A 14,722-nucleotide genomic window follows, 5' to 3' on the forward strand; every position below is an offset into this window, starting at 1 on the left:
TATTTAAAAATAATAATAGTAAAAACATAGTCTGTACTTGGACTATAATCATTAACTGAACCATTTGGGTTAATTTCCTCACGCTACTTACTGAACATGACAGCAGACAAGTCACAGTTTAAGAGGTCCCTTATCAAACCTCTACCTGCTTGATCCCAAATGAAGTTTTTGAAAGTTTATGAACTGAGGGTATGAGCTTTCACAACTCATTTTCCTTTTTCTTGAAAGCATCGCTGCTGTCGAAAACAAAACAGTCTCATGGTATTAAATAGTTGATTTAACAGCCTGGCATGTAGTGAGCCTCCCAACGCCAAGTTCACCACCTTGCAAAATGCAGTGGGGGATTGGCGTTAAAGAAACGCTTCCTTGACCGTAGGTACAGCAGTAGAGGGGTACACAGACTGGTGAGAGCATATGTGTCATAGCAAAATTGTAGTTTCAAAAAAACCCAAACCACCCCACCATCAAGAAGAGAACAAAAAGTGAAAAAAGGGGTTTTTTTTCAGGCACTATTACAAGGATTTCATGCATCTTCTGGAACAGTTCGCCCTATTTTTCTTTGAGAAACTAAAACTGTATGTGAAAGAAATACCATAATGCAAACATGAGTTAAAATGGTATTTTATGAAGAAAGATTAAATGAGAATATCAGCGTTGCTTGGAAAGAGTTTTAGTGATGATTCTTATTTAGGTGTGTTCTCATGAGGTGACTAGTGAATCCAAATTAAATCTCTCAAAGGAAAAAAAATTGTATCTTGGCCCCAAGTGGAGTATAGAAATTAGAGGAAAATTCTTTCAATGGCAGGTGGTTACAGAAAGATTTCTGTAATGCTGGGTGGTAAAGAAATAAAGGCATATGAAAGACCTATCAGGCCAAAATACTGTAAGAAAATGAAATATACAGATTTCTTAAAAATGGAAACAATTAATGTGTGGTTTGTAATCCTCTCTATAGAGGAAGGACTACATGGAATTGTAAGCTGTACAGCTTGTGGGCAACAGGTGAACCATTTTCAAAAGGATTCAATCTATAGACATCCTACACTGAAAGTTCTTATTTGTAAGGTATGTGATAAACAGTTCTACAGTTTGTACTGTTTGCTTTTGTTTGAAATGTCATATTAGTTGATTTGGGTGGGATTTTTGTGGGAGTATTGCTTGTTTATTAGCCAATAAACTTTTCAGTCCTTAACTGTTACAAATTAAAGAAATGAAAAGCAGAAAAAGAAACGGCAAATACATCTTACAAATTTAGATTCCTATTTTCTTATACCCCAGTTAAACTCATTGTGGTTTCTTTGTAATTTATTTTTACAATTTTAAGGCTATAATTTTAGTGATTTTTTTTTTTTTTTTTTTAAATGTTAAATGATCTGTCTGAAATTCCTGCCTACTCATAATGTATTATAAGAGCAGATTCAATTCTGGATCTCCTGGTAAAGCATTGTATGTAAAACAACGTCAGAATGAGAAGCACAAGCGTAGCTTCCAAGCCATCTCAGTTTCACTTGTGTGCACCTCCTGGGCTGTTTTGATTTATGGCAGCGTCTGTAACCATGGTCTGGTCCATAACTCAAAACCAGCACCTGGGTCTTCAGCTGCGTGGTTTCATGGTGGCTTCAGTTAGGCCCTAAGCTGCCTGCAGTGGGAAGAGGTGGGCAACAGGGGAGGAAGGGAACATCCCTTGTGGCGACCTCCTTTAATTTTCAGAGGGATACAGAGATATCGCTCTTGCATATCCCTACAGTTGTAGAGATTCTGTATTTATAACGATATCTCTAAAGATCTGTGTTACAATGCACGTTTAGCATTCCCCTTCTCTTCCCTCCTTCAGCTTCTCCCCCAGTTCCCAATTAACGTTACGTATTCAGCTGACATACTGTCTCAGGCATGTCCATCTAGTCTAATGTTCTGACTCTTTTCTTCTGTTTATTCTGGCTTGTCTCTTTTATAAAATACAGTTCAGAAAAATCAGCTTGAGAGACAACTGTTTTCAGTCTTCGTTGGAGTCCTAACTCTTGTTCCTAGACTTGAAAATCCTTAACGTGTAGCTGTACGTGCTCCCGCAATGCATGCACGTTATCTGCTGCATTTTTTTAAACTTGTTTAGGGTGTTGGGTTCAATAGCAGCTCTTGACTGTGAGCTCTGTAGATTATTATATCACCTGTTGTTTCCCATAAATTTCCTGCGTCTTTACTTAATTGAACATGGCATTATGTTGGTGTGAGAGAGAGGAGTGGAAGTCCCTGATCTGCATACTCTGTGGCTTCCATTGCTTTCTGTGCCTAGTTCTGCCCTTATTTTTCTCCTGCTTAGGTAAACAGTCCCAGACTTGAGATGCTGTTTTCCTTTGACTATAAGTGTTCTGTCAAGTGTCGAAACATCAGGTTTTACTGGTTTTTTTGGTTGTTTGTTTAGTTTAGTCAAACAGGTGTATAACTCTCTTCCAGACAGAGGGGCATCATAATTTTAAATTCGGGTGCTGAAGCCACTTCTGGATTCTGAATTCACTCTGTAAAAGGACAGAATTTAGCTAATAGCTTGTAGGAATCCCTATTCAAAGTAGAGCTTCAAGTCTGGGAGAACCTTCTTTACTAGCAATTGGGGGAAGAAAAAGCGCCACACCTTCAAAATTTCATTTAAAGATTTTGGTAACTGAAGCCACTGCTCCTACCAGCTGAGTGGTCTGTGGGTTTTTTGGTTTTTGGTTTTTGTTTTTTTTTTTACTATTAACAGTTTTTCAATGAGAATCCTTAGTTTGCACCTGGAAATTGAAGCCTTGGATATTAACGTCAGGATAAATACTGAAGACTTTTTAATTTAAAGCCTTAGGGGATCTATTGCTAACATGAGCATACAGCTGGAAATTGGAACTTATGGAGATTAATTGTGTCAGAGAGGATGTAGTGTTGATTTACCTAGGACATAGAGGAAAAAACTTCCAGATTTGAAGAGAAATGTTCAGTTGGTGTTCTAAAATACGCAAATATGCAGCCTTCAAACAAAAGCCTATTTAATTTTCAAATAAACCTTGAGCCATCTAAATGAGAAGTCGTGGTTTAGGACCTGTTGCATCTACAGAAGATGTTCTTTAGCTTAACACAGTTGTAAAAGGGTTAGAATGCTGAGGACCTTGTAGCTGCTGCTTTTAATGGTTTGCTTCTAATACGTGCTGAAGTCATATGAATTGTTGCAAGTCCAGTTGAGATTTGATAAAAAATTCCTTGTCCTATCTCGTTCTTTACAGACTTGCTACAAGTATTACATGAGCGATGACATTAGCCGTGATTCAGATGGAATGGATGAGCAGTGTAGGTAAGTGTACAAAACCCATAATACCACCCGCGGCTGTTGTGCTCTGTTTTGGTTTGGTTTGTTTTTGTCTTGCAGTAATGAAATTATTGACAGATAAAGACCAGTACATAAGAGCTTAATCAACAATTGTTTCTCAACAAGAAATGGTCAATCCCAGTTGTTTTGTAAATATTTAATTGTTATTTTACTAATTAACAGGAAAACATTTTATAAAGAACTCCAATAGCAAACACTTTTAACTGAATAGCATGCCACCTTACAGATACTTTAGCGGTGGGGTTGGACTCTGACATTCTAAACCTCATGAGTCACAGAAACTTTGCAGATGCGTCTCCCACTTTTGAAGTACTAAAGTACTTCTCTGTCCTTATGTCAAATATCTAAATGTGAGATCCAAATTTGTGTGGTCTGTGATGCCTGTGAGCTTACTTGTCAGACGCTTTTCAGGTCTTCATCAAAGACTACGCAATCTAGACATAGATCAAAAAACATACTTTTTTTTTTTTTTTCATATGTTCCTGCTGTAGTAACATACCAGTTAAGGCTAGAAAGACTTAAGCTAATTCATTTTGCTGTAAAACAAAAGCAATCACTTTTTTTTTTTCTAAAATTCTCGTAAGAAACATGGAAAATAAAATTTAATTAATATTTTCTCTTATTTAAAATTGGTGCTGAAATTGTGCCTGGCTATTACTGACCATTTCAGCTTTGTGAACTGTTAATCTAATACCTTCATTTTCTGACTTTCCAATTCTCAATTTTTAAAAGCTTTTCAGTCATGCTTTTAATAATGTTTTCAATTAATGTATATCTGTTTATCACCTGCATTTGAAAATGCAAATTCTTTGTCAAATAGTGAAAAATACATAAATTGCCCAGATTTGTCATCTTACGGGTACAGAGATTTTTCTTACCTTTCTTATGTCTCATTTCAGGTGGTGTGCTGAAGGTGGAAATTTGATTTGCTGTGACTTTTGCCATAACGCCTTCTGTAAAAAGTGCATTTTGCGCAACCTGGGTCGAAGGGAGCTATCAACTATACTGGATGAAAATAACCAGTGGCACTGCTATATTTGCCATCCAGAGCCTTTGTTGGACTTGGTCACTGCATGTGACAGTGTCTTTGAAAATTTAGAGCAGTTACTGCAACAGAACAAAAAGAAGATCAGAGTTGAAAGTGAAAAAAGCAAAATATATGACCATATAGTCAAATTTTCTCCAAAGAGAAATAATTCAAATTGTAATGGTGAAGAAAAAAAACTAGATGGTTCGTGTTCAGGTTCACTAACGTACTCTTATAAAGCACTAGTGGTGCCAAAAGACTTGATTAAGAAAACAAAAAAGCTGATTGAAACTACGACAAATCTGAATTCTAGATTTGTAAGCTTTTTGAAAACCGCTGCGGAAAATGTAGAAATAAGCCCAAGTCTGCAACTTTATCAGCTAAAAGCTTTTAAAGCTGTGTTGAGTGACATGAAAAAAGCTCATCTGGCGCTAGAAGAAGGTCTAAACCTGGAGATTCAAGCTTTGAATGTTAAAATCAAAGATAAAAATACCAAAGAGAAAAAAAATGATGTTAGATCAGAAAAGAGTGAGGTGAGAAAAGATGAAGGGAAGGAACATGTGGCATTAAAAGAGGGTGACACCGTAAAGACACAGAAAAAAGTTGAATCAGAACAGCCTGACAGTGAGCCTATGGATCAAGGTGTTCCAGCAACGGAACAAGCAGCTAACAAGCGTACTTCTGGCGAAGATAAAAGGTCTGGCAGAAATGAGGAACCTCAGTATGAACCTAATAGTACAGAGGCTTTAGACATGGATATAGTGTCTGTTCCCTCATCTGTTCCTGAAGATATTTTTGAGACTCTAGAATCTGGTATGGAGATTCAGATTCCATCAGATGAACAAGACAATGGAAATACTGGAACAGATCACGAGGCTGTAAATTCAAATACAAAATCGAACACTCCTGTGAAAGATACCAAAGGCGGTACTAAGTTAAAATCATCGGCTAAAGGAACAAAGGAATTGATTGTAAAATTGACTCCTGTTTCCCTCTCAGAGTCTACAGTTAAAGCTGAAGATCAAGACAGCAGTCTAGAAAAGGGAAGTAAGGATGCTGATGTGATACCTAGGGCAGAAAACTGTGATTCTGCAAAACAAAATCATAAAGCTGGCAGTGAACCTTCCATGGAGAACGAAACTGTCTCACTCGCAGAAGAATCCGATCTCAGGAGATCACCACGTGTGAAGACCACGCCTCTGAGGCGCCAGACAGACATCAGTCCTTTAACATCAAATTCAGAAGAAGATAGCAATGACACCTGTAATGAAAAACGCAAGAGAAAAACATCGAAACAACCAAGGAGGGAAAAGGATAAAAGAAATTCTTCCGACAGTACTGTTGATGGTCCTAGCCCTAATAAACTTTCTAAATCAAAAAAGCAGTACGTGTCAGATCATGGCTCGGATTCTGATGAGATGCCGGCTGTTCTTAAAGAAGTAGCTATGATGAATCACAGTTCTTCAGATATAGACAGCAATAGTGAAGCACCAACAAATGATCAGAATTCTTTAAATTTTCTAAAGAATCAACCAGTAAAGGATGAAAACGGAAAACGAAAAAGAAAAAGTTCCAGTTCTGGTTCAGATTTAGACGCTAAAAGAGGCAAATCGGCTAAAAATGCTGCTGCTAAAAAGAAACGACAAAACTATTCGGATTCTTCAAACTATGATTCTGAGTTAGAAAAAGAAATAAAAATTTTGAGTAAAATTGAGTCTGCAAAAAAAGCTAAGAAAAAGTACTCACGAAAAGAAGATAGTTATTCCTCTGAAGAAGAACAGAGGAAAAAAGTAAGTAGCAAGAGAAAGATAAATTTGAAGAAACAGAGGGGTAAATCTTCTGAAGATGACGATGCTGAAAAGTCTTCCCCAGAGAAAGAGATTAATGATTCTTCTAAAGATAAAAAACTTGGAAAGGGGTCAGCTGCGAAGGAAAGGATAAACAGGGACTTAAGAGAAAAAACTGTGAAGGGAAAGCACGATGAGTCTTCTGATGTTGAGAAGTCTTTACTGGAGGAAGAGGAGAGTTGTCCTAAAAGTGTAAAGCTAACTAAAGTTAAGAAGAGCAAGGATTTGAAAAAGAAAAAGGCACTGGAAGGTTCTTCTTCAGAAAGCACTGAGAAATCTGCGAAGAAAGAGCACAAGTTTGATTCCTCAAAAGACAGATTCAGGAATAAAAAAGGATCAGAAAGCAAAGCAAAGAAATCTGAAAAATTGAAGAAGAAAAGTTACGAGAAAGAACAAGATGATTCTTCTTCTGATGTTGAAAAGTCATCTCCCGAGAAAGGAAGTTGCAATTCTTCTGAAAATGACAAAACTAAAACCAAACCAATGTTTAAAGAAAAGAAAAGGAGGAATTTAAGAGAGAGAGTATCTAAAAGAGTAGAGATTGATTTATCCTCTGATGCTGAGAAATCTCCCCTAAAAGAGGAGAGTTCTTCTGAAGATGCTGCACGGAGTAAAAAACAAACTGAAACTAAAGAAAAGAAAAAAAAAAGTCACAAAAAGAAGATTTCCAAGAAAGAACAGAATGACTCGTCCTCTTCTGATGAGGAGTCTTGTGAAGACAGTAAGAAAAAGATTAAAAGAGAGTCAAAGAAAGAGAGTAAAAAGAGTAACTTAAAAAAGAAAGTGTCAAAAAAGAAGGTGGTTGTCACTTCCTCTTCCTCATCTGATAAGGAAGAAAATGATGAACAGAATTCAACAGGTGATGGAAGCAATGATGAGCAGAAGATTATGCCAGTGACTGAAAACTTAATACTGTCTGCTGGTACAGGATTTTGTCAGTCATCAGGTGTGCAAAAGATACTAATCTACACTTATTATTAATGTACTAACAGAGGAAACTTGTAAGATTTGGGTGACATTTAATAATCTAGAGGTGAAAATATTCCTAACTGGGTGATTATGCATTTAAAGGTTTGCAGCCAGTTAGGTTTTCTGATTTGGAAGCGCTCGTTTCAGTTTGTGCCGCTTGTCACTTATGGAAGAAAGGATGTCACTGTGCACAGAGGGCCTTGAGAAGCTGTATAGTCTGTAATTCCAGCAGGTGTTTCCTGGCAGCACAGCTTTCGAAAGCCTGTTCCTCTCTTTGGCTGCCCAGGTACTATTGAACCAAAACCTGGTTTTAAGCAGTTGGTATTGGTGAACTCCAATTTGTCAGCTCGTGGTTATGCCCTAGAGATGACTCTGAAGGCCTGTGTCATTGTATTGTACATTTTAAAAATCGAGTAGATGATCTTTACACCTCACAAGACCCACGTGGCCTTAGAGCAGCTGGTGTCAGGTAACAGAAATCTGTCGTCGCTTACTGGTTTTGTAGCAGGTTTAGTAGTCGTAAGTATTTTTTCTTGCCGGGATGGGACCACTTCATCAGTGGTTTATATCTTTAGGAAATTAGAAATTCAGAACCGCTGAATTTGAATGCTTGGTTTTAAAGAACTTAAAAAGGAAGGTTAGTTTTCGCGTTACATGGACAGTATACACGTTTTTACTAAATTTTCAACTAGAAAAAAATGAAATCTACTTGCTGTTTTAATTACCATGACAGGTAAATTGTTTCCTGTTCGTTTGCTTCTAATTATGTTTCATAGAGCTTTCTGTACATTGTTTTTACTGTATCTGAGCCAGCAGTTACAGCAGTTTGCAAAGCTGCGACTAAACAAAAACTGAAAAAAACAGCAATAAGTTTATGAAGCTAGCAGAAGGGCCGTTACTGCATTTTGGCTTCCCTGAAAAGCCCTTGTAGGCAGACGCTAAATGCAAAATGAGATGATTTTTTGTAGTTTTTTGAACAAAAAAGAAACCCCAAAAACCCAGCTCCGTGGGTTGGCTGTCGTGTATCAGGTGTCTGAGGCAACGGGAGCGATTGTTGGTTTTGCAAGTCACAAGGTTGGCTGGTTATTGGATGGGAGAGACAGCTGACTGTGCAAATTGGAAAAGTGAGCTGGTGATGGGGGATGATTGACAGTAGAGGCAGACTGAGAGAGGAGTAGGTTGGTTTAGCCTGGAGAGAGAATGCTAAAAACCAGGAGTCTTAATTGCTGTCTTGTAATCACCTAATGGGTGGTTACAGAGAAGGCTGAGCCGGATGCAGGGCAAGGGGATGTGAGAGGCTGTGGATACAAGTTTTGGCAAGGAAAACCCTGATGAGATACTAGGAAAAAAAAATTCTTTATATTGAGGCTGGTCAAAGCCCAAAACTGATTGCCCTGTCAAATTGTGTAATTCCTGTCCTTGGAAATACTCAAAACTTGACTGGCCAAGACTGTGAGAAAACTGACCTCACTCTGGAGTTAGCTCTGCTTTGAGGATGGCGTTGGAGTAAACTGTGTCCGGAGGTCTCTTCCAAACTGGGTTGTTGTGTGATTCTACGAGAATCTGCCTTTGTTATTTTAAGAGGCAAACTTGCCCTTTCTCTTCAGTTTGCTTTTGGCTTAATAGGTGAATAAATAAAGGAGTCTGGGGGTTTTTTTTGCATCTGAAGAAGCTACGTAGGTTGATCATTGAATAAGAGTCGAATCTGGTTTAACCAACAGGATACATCTATTTATCTACATCCAAGAGTGAGGGACTTTATGTGATCACCTCTTACGCAGACCTCTCGGACGTCTGGCTGGTGGTCATTGCAGGACAAGTGTACGTTAAATCGAGCTGGAGCAAGCCTCTCACAGCCTAGTTTTAGTCGGCTCCTCTCAGGTAGAAAATGAACAGTAGAAGTTGTGAAGGAGGGGATCGATCGCAGCTCATTAGGATTTTGAGGTGTCTTTTCCTAAGCTTAATTTTACAAACTAGCAGGTTTGACTTATATGCAAGTCAGAAGAACGAGAGAAAGGAAAGGGGAAAGGCCTGGGAGTGTGCTAGAAATAATCTGAGTTCTTCTCAGTTCACCCAGGAGAGTGCAGGGGAGCTTAAAGGCGGGTGTTGTGCTGTGCTGTTCTTTCTCTGTTGTGTGTCCCATGCGGTTGGTTTCCATGTGCTTTCCGAATGAGACAGTATCCATGTGGTGCAGCCGAGTTTGGATATTGGCAGTAGGGATAGCACGTGTGGTGTTCAGAACGTGGATCTTCACACACATACAACAAATGTACATGTGTTTGATACTCTGAAAGCGAAAACAGGGAAGGATTATTGTTCTCAAGGACTTCTTAATGGCAGCAGGGTAGCTGGTAAGCTTGGTAGGCGATTCTGTAATACATTTGCTTGGGCCTTCTTTTCGATTTACACAAATTTAGTAGTGGAGCTGCTGAAATGGAGCTAGTAGCTTCTTGGGAAGCTTCATTTCTGAGTGGAGTATTCAGTCTCAGTATGTTTTGGTGTAAAAAACCCCAAATTTCATGGGACGTGATAAGGAAAGAACCGCAAGTTGTGTTCGGTAGCAAGCATAATGTGGATAAAAGTGCTGCTTGAAAAACAAAATACTTTTGTTAATAAAAATATACATCAAGATTGGTAACTGGCGTTTTTGTTTGATAGTAGAAAGGTGGTGGTACTGGGATTCTTGATGGAGACCGTAGTTCATGTGCTGTGTTGTTTATTGCTGATTTTACAAGTATTAAATGTTCATGTCTTCTGGTTTTTTGTTTCCCCTTCCTCCCCCAGGAGATGAGGGAGAGACTAAATCAAGGGCTGTTCCAGTGGAGGAGGAGGAAGATGATGATGATGACGATCCTGAGAATAGGTATGATACCATCCATAAGGACATAAAAAAGATTATAACACACCCTAGGCGTGGGCGCAAACCAGCACAACGGAAGAGCAAGCAGGTTGTAAAAACCACGACTGCCTGCGCTGTAAAGACTCGCTCGTGGGCTTCCTGCAAGTTTGAACAAGGGGCCAGAAAACAGAGGCCAAAATCCAGAAATGCAAACAGAGTATTTAGAAATGTTCACTAACACACCTTGCATAGGGTGTGTTATAAATGCACTGCAGCACTGTCCATTTTATGTTCCCGTTGAAAGTGTGAGGTTTGTGACAAGTGTTTCGTTCAGGCAGGTAAAAACCTACTTCTGATAAATGTGAATTCCAGCTAGTTACGTGAATAGAAAGTAAAAATTTGCATCTGTGCAATATGCAGTGCTAAGATATTTTCAGATTGAGCTTGGTTCTTACTGTTGCATAATTTCCTTTTTAAATTCCTTAATAAAGAGAAGACACAAATGTGGAGAAAATAGTATTAGATATTTTAGCTGTTAATTAAACTGACTTTTAATCCACTAAAGAACACCTGAAGTGACTAATGTGGTAGTTAAGCCCTGATTCTACAAGCACTGTGCACAGGATCAACTGGTATCAAAGAGACTGTTTAGACCTACACATTTTAAGTCTTTGCATAGATTTTTTCAGAACTGTGGCTTCTATGTCTTGCTTCAGTTTCGAGGTCAATAAAAACGAATCAATGTAAGATATAGTTAGTTAAGACTTGTTATATTTTACCAGTACCATTGTAGTTATCAAACGTAGCCTGGCTAGAAAATGCAGAAGCTTTGTTTCCTAAGGAGTGAATGCACAGCATGAAGTATTGCTCAGTTACAAGCCACAGTTTCTTTTTGGAAGTTATTGTAGAGAGACTAAAGAGTTGTTCAACAAATTTTTATACAGTATTTTAGAAACTGGGTTGGTTTTTTTTCCGCTCTGTAGCGTGTATGGGACCAGCTTCATAGCTTTGCACAGTTGCTGGTGTAGTCTTTCTGCTTCTGAGCCTTACTAGTTTAGAACGTCGTCTCTGTTTCGCAGAGTTGTATGTTTTGATCTGTGGCTGAAGTAACTTTTAAAAACACTGTTTTAGATCCTTTATGGACCTCAGTTTGGCATCAAAATGTTGCTGCTGATGTAGTTCTTGCTTGTTTTCACTCATCAAATTTAATTAGGTCAGCTCTTAAGGAAGGATGCTCTTCAGGGACTTGACAGCATAGGGTCATAAGCAGAACATGTAAACATTGGTAATACAAGATTTTTTTAAATGATGCTTTAATTTCAGTCCTGTTTTGATTATTTTTTTCCCTTCATTTTTTGTTTAAGTGTTTCTGATTGATAACTAAGCCCATGCACTTCTGTCAAAGTCCAGTGTTAACCATACAAATGTTACCGACAGATCTTAATTCTTAGTTTAAGAGCTGTATTGGGAAATGATTTAACCCAATTGATAACAAACAAATCAGTAATATGAATTTGGGATTTAAAAATCAGTTTCTGTACTTTTTAAGCTGAATCTTTGTTGAAGTTTTTATTTAGGGAATATTTTGAATATATATGAGATGGGGAGGTATTTTGTCAATAAACAGTTTGTCAACCTTCAGACATGTTAACCGGTAACTGCAGTCTGATTTTACATTCATCACGCGTTGTACTTGGCACCAGAATCAGATCTATAACATGTAAAAAGATGGAACAAATTTTGAGAAGTTAAAAGCTTGTTCTTCTGTTTACTCAACACAAAGTGTTTAAATAGTTTACCTACTATTCAGATAAGTTGCCTATTTTCTTCCAGGCCAAAGAGGGTACTACGTAGTACCCACTGGGTATTTGTAGTGTGGGAACTCTCATGTTTGCAAGTCTCTAGTTTAGATGTTCTGTTATTTGCATACCTTTGGATGTGCATGACATGAATATTAATAGTCTTGAAGTCATCTTTGCCAAAATGCAATATCCAAGTGGGTCATAATATGACATACAGTGCTGTATGCTTTCATCTTATGTTGTATAATTATCTATTATATAATAATATCTATCTCATAAATTCTGATCTTTTAAATGGTACTGTTTAATATGTTTGCAGTAGTTGTGTTTATTAAGAAGTTAATAGTGTATTTCATACAGAATGCCTTTAAGTATTTGATGGTTGCAATAAATTTTTGTAAAACATTTTTCTTGTCCAAGCATTTAATTTAATACAACTCTGACAGCTTGAAAATCGGACTGTTTCGACAAAGACAGTACAGTGTTTAGAACAAGGTGTTTGGCAGTTTTCAATATTTTTTTTTTTAAACATGTATGACATTTCATCCAAATACTCACTTTTAAAATATATTAAAGGTTCTAAATTTTTAGCAATATGCTAAAGGCTCGTGTAATTCAGTAGTGCTCTAGCTGAAAGAATGGTGGCTTTTATTAGCCACGTAGAAATGCCGCATCTGCCCCCGGCAAAGGCTTCTTTTGGGCAACCTTATTTCTACATAAAATTAGTAGGTATTTATGAACACTACGTGTGAGTTGATGTCATCTAATTGGTAATAATATGTCACAATAATTAACTAATATTTAAAATTATGACCTTCTAAGAAGAAAAATTATTTTTACAGTGGCAGCATTGTCTCACCAAGATTTTTGACAATCTATAAATGAGTCCATTATATTGACACTGTAATCCATGAACAAGAATGGTGCAAATTACCATGTGGACTTTGACTCCACGTCAGGAGAGGCTGCACCTACTGTTCCAGTTTTGCTGAAATGTCTGAAGGGTAATTTAAAGTAGTCCTATACTGTGACTGAACAACCCCTGGGTAACTTCTAGTTTGCCTGTCTCTTTTAAAAAAGGTTTTCTTTTAAGGAAAAGTTAAAAAATACGTAGTAACCAATTCATTATTTAGAAATGCGTGTTGTTGGTGTCATTCTTACAAGGGTGAAATATATTTAAATCCAGATTTATGTAAAATACATACATACTGTTATTGTAGAGGAGTTTTTCGATGTCCTGGTTGAGATTACAGTCCCATTCCGTAAGGCACTGTATAAATATGTGTTGGGAAAACATCCTTGATATAGATCTCATGATATGTTTGGGTAAGCTGGAGTGGGGCTAGGCAACATGACATGCTCAAAGTCACAGCAGATTAGTGGCAGAAATGAATAAAATGCAGATTTTATTTATTTATTTATTTTTATTTAATTTTTTTTTTATACTATTTGAAGTCCTGTGCTGGAGGTCATCCAGCTCTCTGTGCTTCTTAATTAAATTTGTTGTTAGTGTTCAACTGTTACATCTGGTTGGCCAAGAACATCTTTTATGTCCTTGATCTGAGTCAATATTATGATATCTTTTGATTTTCATGGGTTTCTCTGGAAGAATGAGAGGGGGGAAGCTTTCACACTACCATAGCTTGTTTTTTCTTGGAAATTGGAGTTTGATGTTAATGCAAATATTAAAATGTAAAAGATAGTGTATGAAGTTTCTTAGCTTAGAAACCTGATCGCTTTAAATGGGTTTATATCTTAAAATAGAAATGTGATGTATTATCCTGAGCCACATATAATTTAATTTAAAACCACTTTCAAGAGTCCAGCACTCAGTTTATTCTGATTCATATAAGCCATTTCTTCCATCTGTCATTTGTCAGATGCATTTGCAAGACTTTATCTGTTTGGTTCTAATATTACTTACACTTTTAATTCCTATCAGATACGTAGTTACATTAAAAATAGGAGTCTTTTAAATTCTGAACATCTCAATGTCTTGTATTTTTAGCCTAACAGCATACCAGTAGAACACCTTGAAGAGAATGTAGCTTTCTTTCACTAAACAAACAGTTCATCTCAGTTTGATTCAAACTGGTTGAATCTAGCTAAAAAATATGCCTTAATTTTCTGTCTCAGAGTATAAAAGCAATAACTTATTAATCAATATTATTATAAATAATTAATTAGAAACTAATAAGTTTACCCAATTGGGTTGGTGGTTACAATGTAGGAAAAGAACAGCATCTTCTGTTTCTGGATAGTAGATTTTGTGCATGGCATTTTTAGGTGGATGATACATTTGGATTTTGGTGATTTTTTTTTTTTTTCCTTAAAAAATATTTCATAGAAGAACAAATAAAAATGTATGTCGTCTTTTTGTTAAGAACCAAAGTCAACCTTTGTTCAAAAACATAGAAATAAATTTTTAAAGGTGACTTGCATGAAAGGTAAGTGTTGTTATCCAAGTACAAGCTGTGTTAACTTCGCTAATGTGATTGAGGACAATCCAAAATAAGGCAAAGGCAGTATTGCTAGTAGTGCTTTCAGGACTGAAGTTAAAAATTTTGCCGTTCTTTTAGTGTTTCGACTTTTTTTTTCCTCTTCCAAAGCAAAACTTGGGTGATGATGTTATTTTTTTAAACAAGAAGAGTAGCCAAACTGCTGCCGCCTGCATTTCCTGGAGCAGGATTCGAGGTTAATAATTAACGTTAAGAGCTTTTAAAGAGAATCCAAGCTGTGATATTCCAAGCAGTTTCATTTTGAAGAAAAAGTTGTTCTGACCATTAAGAGATGGAAGAAGTATAGTCTTAATTAATATAAGGAGCTGTTTATTCCTGTTGCTGTTATACATGATGTGGTGGGTTTAAAAAACAACCAACCAACCAA

At 37.0% G+C, this 14,722-nt stretch overlaps 1 protein-coding gene across 1 annotated transcript in view; it reads left to right on the top strand.

Annotated features, from left to right (window-relative positions):
* Positions 1 to 14,722, top strand: part of ATRX (ATRX chromatin remodeler) — an 84,064-nt gene that overhangs the window by 22,266 nt on the left and 47,076 nt on the right. The window contains exons 7-10 of the mRNA XM_086470216.1: positions 956 to 1,065; positions 3,249 to 3,316; positions 4,252 to 7,172; positions 9,980 to 10,058. Coding sequence (XP_086326342.1) covers positions 956 to 1,065; positions 3,249 to 3,316; positions 4,252 to 7,172; positions 9,980 to 10,058 — 3,178 coding nt within the window. The remainder of the gene's footprint in view (positions 1 to 955; positions 1,066 to 3,248; positions 3,317 to 4,251; positions 7,173 to 9,979; positions 10,059 to 14,722) is intronic.

Source organism: Leptosomus discolor, chromosome 9, assembly GCF_034619465.1.
Source record: "Leptosomus discolor isolate bLepDis1 chromosome 9, bLepDis1.hap2, whole genome shotgun sequence".
In the NCBI taxonomy this organism is placed as follows: domain Eukaryota; kingdom Metazoa; phylum Chordata; class Aves; order Leptosomiformes; family Leptosomidae; genus Leptosomus; species Leptosomus discolor.